This window comes from Gadus morhua, chromosome 16 (genome assembly GCF_902167405.1).
Source record: "Gadus morhua chromosome 16, gadMor3.0, whole genome shotgun sequence".
Lineage (NCBI taxonomy): Eukaryota > Metazoa > Chordata > Actinopteri > Gadiformes > Gadidae > Gadus > Gadus morhua.
This window is the reverse complement of record NC_044063.1, coordinates 4,808,922-4,820,794: the sequence shown is the minus strand read 5'-3', so window position 1 is coordinate 4,820,794 and position 11,873 is coordinate 4,808,922. Positions and strand designations below refer to the sequence as shown.

General features: G+C 46.3%; 1 protein-coding gene across 1 annotated transcript in view; it reads right to left on the bottom strand.

Annotated features, from left to right (window-relative positions):
• Positions 1-76: 76 nt before the first annotated feature.
• Positions 77-11,873, bottom strand: part of frem2b (FRAS1 related extracellular matrix 2b) — a 97,477-nt gene continuing 85,680 nt past the window's right edge. Inside the window, exons 17-24 of the mRNA XM_030381158.1 lie at positions 8,667-8,859; positions 8,190-8,294; positions 7,223-7,350; positions 6,705-6,839; positions 6,271-6,397; positions 5,002-5,189; positions 2,876-3,022; positions 77-2,450 (exon numbers count right to left, since the gene is read on the bottom strand). Of these exons, the coding sequence (XP_030237018.1) occupies positions 1,920-2,450; positions 2,876-3,022; positions 5,002-5,189; positions 6,271-6,397; positions 6,705-6,839; positions 7,223-7,350; positions 8,190-8,294; positions 8,667-8,859 (1,554 nt within the window). The 3' untranslated portion in view covers positions 77-1,919. The remainder of the gene's footprint in view (positions 2,451-2,875; positions 3,023-5,001; positions 5,190-6,270; positions 6,398-6,704; positions 6,840-7,222; positions 7,351-8,189; positions 8,295-8,666; positions 8,860-11,873) is intronic.

Below are 11,873 nucleotides of genomic sequence, written 5' to 3'. Positions count from 1 at the left end.
ATATTCTATCTAGTTGCCAGACGGTGTCACACATTAAAGGAGGATATGATGAATGTTTGTTAATTGAGAAAGATAATGTAATTCATTCGGTTTTTATTCATTTATGTAGACCACCTTGTGCTTGTGGTCCAACTTAGAAATACTTAGAGCACATAGTCTTTATTGAAACAGAACCATTCCCAAAACATCCAAACGGTGTATATTCATAAGTCTTACATGGCTGTGTATATATACAGTACAAACATTCATGAGCGTAAAGGCAGAAGGTATTCTACCATCTTCGCTGCGGTGAACATGATAGAACAACCGGACAGGAGATCCTTACAGCGTCATCGCGTGGATGCAGTAGATTGTGGACAGACGAATCACGCACAACAATGGAAGGGAACAACATGATTTCATAGGTTGCATAGAAAGGTTTGTTCGCTCTGGAAAACAAAATCAAAATCAAGGTGACCTTTTCAGGAAGCGGCGGAGTCAGAGTTTATCGGACGGCACGGTATGAGGTAATCAATGGAAACTCAGTTTCCCTTTTTTTATGAATATTGAAAGTATTCCAAACCACAACACAAAGCCTGGCATTCCCTCTTATAGGGGACACTTTCAGTGCAAACATGGCACGCAGAATGTTCACTTTGAGATGTATATTTATAAATGTATAGCTATATCTTTTTCTAGAAGTTCATAACGAAAGGGTGGGGGATAGGGAGGGGATATTGGCAATATAAAAAAATAAATAATTAAAACAATCAAGAGGAAGTATATCTGAAAGGAAGTTACAACTATACGATTATATAAAAAAATTAATATTCCCTTTCAACTGTTATAAGGCATAAAAAAAATAATGAACCAACCAACTCAGTCCTATTGTACAAAGGATCGATAATTATTTCTTTCAAGGTTCAATCTTCAGAACTTCTCTCTCTCATGTCATAATATTAATGATTATGATAATGGTAATGGCAGGGTTCGGGCTGTATTGAACGGTCCAACAGTTACTATAGCAACACTGTACACTGCAGACCAGCTGTCTTGAAATTTGGGTTTCAATCTACGGAGTCGACGCAGGTTGGATTTCGCATTTTCTTTTCAGGGCCTTGAAATCAAGCTGTGTTTGGACCACCAGTTGAACCACTGATGAATACTGTTTATCATGGGAATTCACTGCGAAAAATCAAACCCCGCCCACATTGAGGAGTTTGGTTTACAGTAGTTCTAACATTGTACAGTAGGTTTGTCACGTATGGATGAGATATGTTATACCGTTCTATAGTACAACCACACAGAAGAATACAAAAATAAATGCATGCAAAATAAATGCGTAAGACATAAAGACATAAAACGTACAAATATATTATAAGTGGCGACACACAAAGGATGTCTGAAATCAATAACAAATGATTTGTTTTAGGCACATATGAAATCATGAAGTCATATGCAGGGAAACAGGACTTTAGAAACATTAAAAGCTAAACATTACAGTGTCGCGACTCAGTGACACAAACATACACAGCAGTTTCAGTTTACCGACTTTAGCATTTGCAAAAATACTTGTTCCACGTGTTCGACACAAAAAAGAAAAAAGCTGAAATCATAAAAGGCTTCTCTGTAGCACCTTTGGACTCACAACATACATTTTTGGATCAAAACGGCCATCGAAAGCAAAACATAATCATGATCGCGGAGAGGTGGACGAAAGCCTGTCAGCCGATTCTCTTGTCGGTTCTCCTCCTGGTAAGGGACGCGTCGTGTTTCAAGTACAAATATCAAACATAACCTCGAGAGAAAAAAGGAACCCCAGTTTGTATCCGTTACCGGCCGAACCGCCCCTCAACGTCACCCAGTTTGAGGCACTTGCAAAACTTCTAAACAGTAACTCAAAAGCGTTTGCTGTTTCACCGCCCCCCCTACCCTTCTCCTCAGACCTCGGAGCTGTCTCCACCTCCCCCTCCGCCCACCATGGGCTCGGTGCTGGCCGACACCGGGGGCTCCCTGCCCGCGGCCGACTTGTCTTTCCTGGACCGCACGAGCAGGGCGGTCGCCACGGCGACGAGCGCGACGAGGAGCAGCCCCACCACGACGCCGATGACGAGCACCAGCCGTTCGTCGCCCTCCTCCTCCCGCTGGTTGAGCTCCCGCGGCGCCACCCCCGCCCCGCCGCCGGGGGCCGCGTCGTCCTCCCGGGGGCCGGGCCCTCCTCGCTGGCGGGCCCCGGGGCCGCGGTCCAGCGCGATGTGCAGGATGTTGGTCCCCCGGTCGTTCTCGGTGCCGATCCCCTCCACCGGGTCGGGGTGCTGGGCGGCGGACCTCCGCGGGCGGGGCCGGCCCGGCGGCCCGTGGCGGCTCACCGAGTGGTACTCCAGGCTGCGCTTGCCGATGCCGCGGTTGGCGTTCTCCCGGGAGCGGACGGTGTAGATGGTGTGGATGAACCACTCCCTCCCTGCCGCCACCTGGGGACGGGGAGAAAGGAGACGCCACAACAGTGTTATCAGTAGAACCGAAACGGAACCGCCACTAAGCCGGGAAACCCCTGACCGTAACTTCAGCAGGGCTTAGGGAGGCTAGCGCGCTAAGCATGCGGCCTTTATGTCTTGGATTGACCCAGGGTTGACTCTCCTATGTCTTTCCCTCTCTCATTCAACACACTGTCTCTCTGTCCGTGAGGGCACAACAAGCCCATAAACAATATGGATCTATTCATAAGAGGTTCACTTAAGCCTCCAGGCATCTTTGAACCCTTCTGTTTCCTTATCTCTTGAGTTGATTTGCTTGTTTTCCTAAAGCTTCTTTGGTTACGTAGTGAAGCGTAATGGCAATCCAACATCTTATCGTTTGTTTCGTGGAGGGGTGAGTGGAGGAGGCTGGAGCGTCCGACCTGGAAGAGGGCCGAGGAGGCCATCCTGAAGCCGTCTGATCCCGGCTGTCGGACCAGGGCCAGCGCCGCCGGGTCGTCCACGGCGAGGTAGGCCTCGAAGGCCAGACTCCCGAAGGAGCGGGCCTGGGTCTCGGGCTGTGCCTTGTCCTGGAGGAGGTTAACAATCAGATGGGAAGGCCCAGAGATGAGCATCGAGGCCCAACATCGAAGTATGACTAGCAACGAGCACTTTGAACCAACCTTTTAAAAACACTTTCTTGTTTGTGCATTGTTTTAATGACTCTGTGTACAATTTTTAATCGCACTTTAGTTTGTCGATAACTACACCCAACACCCAGTCAAGCTCCACGCGTCATCCTATGAGTGCACCATCGAGTGCTGAGAGACGGAGGAAGCTAGCACATCTCTGAGTCACAGACAGCGCTCCAGGATAGCACCCATGTGGTGGGCTTACTTACAGACTTATATCACCTGCCTCTACGCACAGGATATGTTGGAATCAAAATAGCCCAGGGAACGGATGGCAGGTTTTTAAAACTAATCAAGAGATCTCTGAGTGTATTCCAGCTCTGCCAAGTTTTTAATGAATCCCTCCCGCCCAGAGTGGACGAGACGCTGGTGGAACGGACCCCGGCCCGAGAGGGATGAGGTGTTTGTCTGAGCGTGACAGAAAGGCTGCCGAAACGGACCGAGCAATAGGACAGGTTCAGCCCCCTTGGAACCACACTAAACATCCCAATTATTGGCTCAGGGACTGGGTGTATTTCTTGGACCAAAATAAAGGAAAATGTTGGATTAAAAAACGTCATGGCTGAGAAGCACCAAAACATTTGGGTTTCTGGGCCATTTTGGCTAGTGTCTCCTTAGAAGGATGGAGAGTCTGTGGGAAGCGTTAACCCGTAGTTACCCACAAAGGCTAATTCAAGAACTTTCTGATGTGGTTCCAATGTCAAACTTTATCAGGGATCTCCCAACCAAAATCGCTCTCCCATGATATTTAATGATGATTAAGCCAATGTCAGTATGATTTATTTGTATAGCCCCCAATCAGAAATACAGTCTCAATGGGCTTAACAGGCCATATTCTACGCCACCCCCTAACCCTAGACCCCCAAAATGGGCAAGGACATTGATTTAAAGGAAGGATAAGGATTCTAGCTAATAACTGGTCATGAATTCTATTCCTATAAACTGTTTCTGATGGATCATAGGAATACAGTCTTCTAGCCTGCTGCCTGACGATCTCTATGATGGAAAACGTGGGAGGAAGATAAAAATGGAAGTGAAATATTTTTTTTCCTGTCACATTCTTTGAACAGGTCATTTGCACATTTCGACCTATGGTCTCGATCACAGTTTGAGCGCTCCTCCATCCACGCGCGTGGGTTTGATATAATCGCCCGGGTCGTGATTGGCATGGAGAATGGCGCCTGGATAAGAAAAGTAATACCTAAATTGGGTCCAAAACATAAATGAGCCTTTTATAATCCTGACTGAGTGGCTTAAAGTACGTGGAGCGCATACCAAAGAGGCTTAGGAAACAAGGTTGCTAGAATATGGTTCCATGCAGACTTCTTCATGGTACACAGATCAGTCGATCGGCTATTCTGTTGAAATTGGCCCGTAATATGAGACCGAATTACACAGTGGCTGCCTTCCATCCTCCCTAGAAGATTGGGGAAGAAAATACCGTTCTTCAGAATGGAGGGGCTTATATATGTATCTAGCTCCTTGGAATATGATTTTAATATCAAGGAAGGTTTTGTCTGAAATAACAACAAGGGTCTGGGCGGGGAAATAGTTCTACCGGCCGAACTGGTGGCCAGTGATAAGCTATAGGGCTTGGATAGCCTGGTTTAATGCTGCAGCGCAGGGCCCAGGGACTAAGCCAAGGTTTAATGCTGGGGCCTTCAAGGGCAGGAGAATGAGAGTGAATTCACTGAACGTTTGTCTTTCGGTGTTTGTGGATAAACTTAAGCACGCCCATGTGACCAACAGACAAACTCCTCCATGAAAGATCCCCAGCAGCGTTTAACCCATGCTAACCTCTGCGCCGCGGCGTTGCGCAGTAGTTAGTGTGCAGTAGTAAGTAGTTAGTTAGTTGGTTGCTCTGTTTCTTTACTCACGATGATCTTGAAGCGGTAGAGCAGCGAGGGCGCGTCGGCCAGACAGCCGAACTCAAAGTTGTCCGGGTTGTATTTTGGAACGTAGCCGTCCGCTCCAGTGCAGAGGAAGATCTTCTCTATGCTGCAGACGAAGGAGTCCCCCAGGTTCTGTACCGGGTCCACCATCACTCGACCGTAGATCACATCGCCTGCAGGGGCACGGCGTTCAGGGTGAGGTCATGTTGTTATGTTTACACACACACACGCACACACACACACACACACACACACACAGACACAGACACAGACACAGACACACACACACACGCACACACACACACACACACACACACACACACACACACACACACACACACAGCGGGGAACACGGGGGAGCATGGATAAAGAACATTGGGAAAAGACAGAAAGCATTCTTTCCTACAAATGAACTTGACATTTGATTTAGAGCTGTCAGTTAAACGCGTTATTAACGGCGTTAACGCAAACCAAATTTAACGGCGTTAATTTTTTTATCGCGCGATTAACGCAAAAAATAAATAAATAAATAAATAAATAAAAAAAAATTCTTTGGCTCAAAACAAAGAAGCAGTAGCCTGACTGCTATGTTCAAATGACATTTGTTCAAAGCAGTCGTTTAATTGCAATATAGGCTCTTTTTTTGTATCGTCCTGTTTTGATCAGTGTATATGCCAATGTTGTTATCAATAAAAAATCATTTGCACAAGGCAAGCCGATGCACTTCACCATGTTGATAAGAAAATTAAAATGAGAAGAATTATGGGACAAAAAAATCAAGGGATATTTAGCATAGAAAAATAATTTGTGATTAATCGCGATTAATTAGAGTTAACTATGACATTAATGCGATTAATCACGATTAAATATTTTAATCGCTTGACAGCTCTAGATTTAACACATGGCTACATATCCTAGATATTGTTGCATTTATTTCTCAGTATGTTTAACTTTGAACATAGACTGACTGAACGTGGGCCTGAGGTTTCCAGCTCTTACATTTTCATGACACTTATATTTATTAACATTTCAGACTATTTGATCAAAAGCCACTAAAAGGTGACGCTGGGAACAACCAAAGAATACAATCCGATTTTTTTTGTCTTACAAAATCCAAGTGCTGCATAACCTTTCTAAAGGGTAGATATGAGTCAGAATTTTTTTTGTCGGAGTCGATTCTGATCCCCTAAAACTTGACTGAATTCTTCCGTTCTTTGAAACCCCAAATGGATCGGCAAAATAATGATTTGTTACCCTGAGAGAAGGCGGTGTCGCTCTCCTGCCCGAAGCCCATGGAGCCGTCGGAGAGCCAGAGAGCTCTCTTGGAGAGCAGCAGCAGCTGGGTGTTGAGGCTGAACTCTGCTGCGACGGGGTCACTCACCTGCAGAGACAGACAGGTACACACACAGACAGGTTAACAAGGAGAAACAAAGCCTTGAGGGAGCCACAGCGCCCTCTTAGAGAGGAGCAACCGCTGGGGGTTGAGGCTGAACTCTGCTGCTAAAGGGTCGTGAAACACAGATACACACACACACACACACACACACACACACATGGACAGGTTAACACACCGAGAGACAGACCGGTCGTTCGCTAGGAGAGGCACACAGGGCAGACATGTTAACAGACAGGAAACACAGCAAATACACACAACGTGAAAAGGGAATGTGATTTAAATGTAAAGTGACCTGCTGGAAGCGGATGTCCAGGTCAAAGGTGACGGGGTCCCGGGGGTTGCAGCTGGGGGGGATGCTGTACTCCACGTTGGGGGGGGATGTGCATGGCAACAGCTTCACTGTGTATGACCCGGAATAGTCGCGCACCTAGCAGAGCACGTCGACAAGAATGTCAAGCTTTACACACATTCCATCACTTTCATCAGCCTCATCAAGCGTTTATGACACATTTGAACTCGCATGCACGGACGAAGCACAGCAACCATTACGTCCTTCTAGGGTGAATTAAGTTCTCAAGAATGATATCTTACTTTAGCTGTTTGCTAATTTTTGCCTATCTTAGCTTAAGCTGCATTCATGTTAGCCTAGCTTAGCGTACTGAGCGTAGCCAGTTGCTATACATTCCCTAGTCCAAGGAGAGGAATGTTGATTTGTTTTCTGGGAATGAGCCTTTGCACTCGACGGCTCGCTCTAGCAAGGCTGCCGAAGTCCAGGCTACCAAAACAGATTTCAAACCCGAAGTTCCTTACAGCGAAGTCCGAGACGAAGGTCCACTGTTGGATGGGCTGGCTGTAGGTGGGCTCCGTGCGCACCAGGCTCAGGTTAAAAGACAAGCCAGGGTGGTCCGGACACATGACCATGGACGACATCAACGAGGCTAGAGAGACAGACGGCAGGTAGGGGGGGAGAGGTATGACTCAAAGATTAGACTGACGGACAAAGCTAAGCAAGGTTAACACACTGGAGTTATGTGAATATTTGATGGCTTGTATTACTGCCAGAGAACTAACAGGGCAATTATGGATTGAATTATTCATGAAATCACACTTAAAGTGAGAAAAAGTTCATTAGCATACTCCCTCGACATAATATTTCACCATAGATGTAATAATTTGTGAGAATTCCTTCCAAGCAGTTGGTGGTAAAATAAATGGCTGAACTACCAGATATCAGACACAGTATGATTTGCATTTTAATACAGGTGTGTTTAACTGGATTTGTCTCAAATAGATTAAATTAGAGTAGGAAGCAGTGAATATTCAGGTTCTTACATTTTTTTAAAGGGCCTGTTTTACAATCGGTGATATTTATGAGCCATGACCAGCCCTTTTATTACATTTTATTATCTACCCTCCAGTCACATCACAAATGAGTGTCGTCCCAGATATATGATGACTATATCAGCCTGCCACCACCACTACCACTTTCATCGATGTGTTTGTGGACGTATCTTGTATTTGGCATATATGTTGTAAATATGTATTATGTATGCAAGTATTGAATTGAAGAAATTATTATACAGATGATGTACAATATAATCAACATTTTCTGATTTATAAGAATGGTCAAATACAAATAAAACACTCAGTGGACTTTAGTTTTGGGGTTCCACCATCAACAACACATCTGGTGATAAAACCATTAGACCTTCAAGCTTTGGATAGGATTGGGACAGCTTTATAGCGGTTAGCCTTTACCTGCGTGGGGGAAGCCTACCTGGGTGAGAGGGCACAAACAGGCCCCTGAACCGAGCCTCGGTGCGGAAGTTGACGACTAGGAGGCCCTGGCTGTTGATGCGCATGCTGGTTGGGTACAGAGCCCCTGAAACACAGGAAATACCGATTAACTATCAGGCTTTGGAATGGATAACTGGAAGGGGAAATTTGGAAAGTCAGCTACAAATGTTCAATTAGTTTCTAACAACATTAAAATTTGACTATGAAACAAATATGAAAGAGCGAATATGTGTTGCGTTATTAAATATACACATTTTGATATTTTCAATATCGATTTAATATAATTAAATATCAAGTTTTTGTATTATGACATTCAATTCAATTTAGGTATAACAATTATTTCGCTTATTAATAATTGTTCATTCACAATTCCCTTCTTCAAATATTTTGCTTTATCTAAAGCTACTTATTTTCAAGAAGAACACCAAGTACTGAGAGTCGATAGCAGCCTCCTTGCCTTGTAGTTCAGCCTCTGGCGGGCTCCCTACGCCGTCCTTCCACAAGATGGCAGTGTCGTACACGAAGGTGAGTCTGAGCTCTGACTGCAGGTCGAAGTGCTGCCAGCCGCCGGCGCCCACCGGCGAGTGGAAGACATAGGACACGTGCAGAGGCACGCGAAGAGTCACGTAGGACTGGACCAGGTTCAGCACCTGAAGAAACAAACATGGTTCACATTCAAAGGCTGCTGAGTATATCCCACCTGTCTAGGATTCTGTCTGGGATTTTTAGAATCCTATCTCTTATCTTAAAAGCACCTTGACTTCATGTCGAAGTCCCTTTTATGAACGGCCATTGAACATTTATGCTTTGAATGTTCGCAAACCCATTATGAGTCGCTTGGATAAAGCAAGAATGAAAAATGAAAAAATAATAATTGAAAATGTGAATGCAGCCTACTTTATAACATTCCAGATTGAGATACCTCTCTTAACATATTTTACAGAGACTTATAGATCACATTGACAAACGCTATAACACACATGTCTACAAAATCTATTTGACCTCATTTGCAAGACACTGTTAATTAAAGTTTCTTGCATCCGTGCATTGTATAGAGAAAAAAAACACCTTCTCAGCCAAATTAAATATGATCCAGCAATTTGAATTCATTTCATCTGCACATTATAAACCGTTGTTCACAATTTATGTCGCATTAAAGATGTGTTTACGTTGTCCGCCAGACCCGAGTGGCACGTCAACGCCAAAGCTGCGGGGCCCGAGGGCTTGCTTTCAAGACATTTTCTGGAATTGCATCAAAGACGTTTGTCGACTTCACGAAAAAAAAAGAAAGAAGCCACAGTGTGTTTCTTAGTCAAACATAAAAGCAAACACCACAGCCCTACCACCGTGGAGGGTTAGTCAGAGAGGAGTCTCTCTCCCCTCTCAGCCCCTGCTTCTCTCTCTCTCACTCAACATCTCTCTCAGGTACCTCTGTCTCTGTCTCTCTCACTCAGTGTCTCTCTCTCTCTCCCTCTCCCTCTCTCACTGTCTCTTACTCAATGTCTCTCTCTCAAACTAATACCCCCTCTCTCAGGTGCCTCTCTTTATTTTTCTCCCACTCTCTCAATGTATGTCAGTTGTCTCTCTCTCTCTCTGTTGCTGTCTCAGGTATATATCACTCAGGGTTCGCTCCCTCTCTCATGTATCTCAGGTGTCTCTCTTTCTTTTATCCCCTCTCGTTGTTCCCCTCTCTCTCTCTCAATGTACTGTTTATATCTCTCAGGTATCTCTCTCTCTCTCTCTCCCCCCCCCCCCTCGCCCTCTCAGGTCTCTCTCTCTCCCTCCCTCCCTCTCCTTCTGAGGTCTCTTTCTCTCTCCCTCCCTCTCAGGTCTCTCTCTCTCTCTCCCTCCCTCCCTCTCAGGTCTCCCTCTCTCTCTCTCTCTCTCTCTCTCTCTCTCTCTCTCTCTCTCTCTCTCTCTCTCTCTCTCTCTCTCTCTCTCTCTCTCTCTCTCTCTCTCTCTCTCTCTCTCTCTCTCTCTCCCTCCCTCCCTCCCTCCCTCCCTCCCTCTCAGGTCTCTCTCTCCCTCCCTCTCAGGTCTCTCTCTCTCTCTCCCTCCCTCTCAGGTCTCTCTCTCTCTCTCCCTCCCTCTCAGGTCTCTCTCTCTCTCTCTCTCCCCCTCTCCCTCTCAGGTCTCTCTCTCTCTCTCTCCCCCTCTCCCTCTCAGGTCTCTCTCTCTCTCTCTCCCTCCCTCTCAGGTCTCTCTCTCTCTCTCTCTCTCTCTCTCTCTCTCTCTCTCTCTCTCTCTCTCTCTCTCTCCCTCTCAGGTCTCTCTCTCTCTCTCTCTCTCCCCCCTCTCCCTCTCAGGTATCTCAGGTATCTCCTAGTGACTGTGGGGGGGAACCTGCCTCCACTAGCTCAGTGTTCGTGTGAAGACGTGCCCCACAGCCTCGGGCGCCAGCAGCAGCCCCCCTCATCTCCTTATCTCCGCACCAACTCATCTCATACCTCCTCATCTCCTTACCTCCGCACCAACTCATCTCCTTATCTCCTTATCTTCACACCTTCTCATCTCCTTATCCCCTCACCTCCTTATCTCCGCACCAACTCATCTCCTTACCTCCTCACCTCCTTATCTTCACACCTTCTCATCTCCTTATCTTCTCAACTCCTTATCTCCTCACCTCCTCATCTCCTCACCTCCTTATCTCTGCACCAACTCATCTCCTTACCTCCTCACCTCCTTATCTCCAAACCTTCTCATCTCCTCACCACCGCAGTGGTGGGCCCCGACCATCACTGCGCACACACAAGCGGTAACCGTGGCAACGAGGGCCGCCATCTTTTCTTTTTGCTCATTCCGTGGTTTTACGGACAAATGGATTTGAACCTGAAGTCCGTGTCTGCGGCTCTCCTTCGCCTCAATAGTACCAATGTTGGTACTATTGGACTGTTTTACTCATTAAGCACCAACCCTTTTATCCATTCCACTTACTTTGTGGTTTCTTCCAGTGACTTTCCCATCGATGTAATCTTAGAGGACGCAGATAAACTACACCCTGTACGTTTCCATTAACTGGGGTGTGATTGCACCGCACACAGCAAGAGCAGATAAACCTTTATCTTGAACTGATCTTCTATTTACACCACCCACTGAGAGATAAATGAATCCCATAAAAAAATAATCCCACTTGAGCGATGTTTAGTATTGAATAAACCACACTGGCATAGCCCGGATTTATTAATGGCCGCGGTGCATTAAAGCTAAATCGCCCTCGCCTTGAGGTCTGCTGCTGGTGTTTCCTGCGATCAGCAAAGAGAAAGAGCTCCTACCAAATCCCCATTAACCCTTAAGAGGCCAGAGGCCAGTCCTCTCCAGTCATTAAGAGCTGGCTGTCATCGCGCCGGCGAATGCCTTTTTGTTGACTGAACTCCCGGCCACGCTCAAGTAGAACCATCAATTATATTAACAAGCCTGAGCTCTGTAGAGAGCGACCCACAAACACACACACACACACACACACACGCGCACCCCGCTACCGAGAGAGAAACCAGCCCAGTGCTGAGACGCCAGCGCCGTAGGAACGGTGTTCATAAATAATGTTTCAGCGGGGGGGGGGGGGGGTCGATGTGGGAGCGATGTGGGAGCCCTGTCGACTCCGTGATTTATTTTTGTTGTTTTTTGGTTTGTTATTTGACCCGCCCCGCCCCGCCTTAGCTGGCGT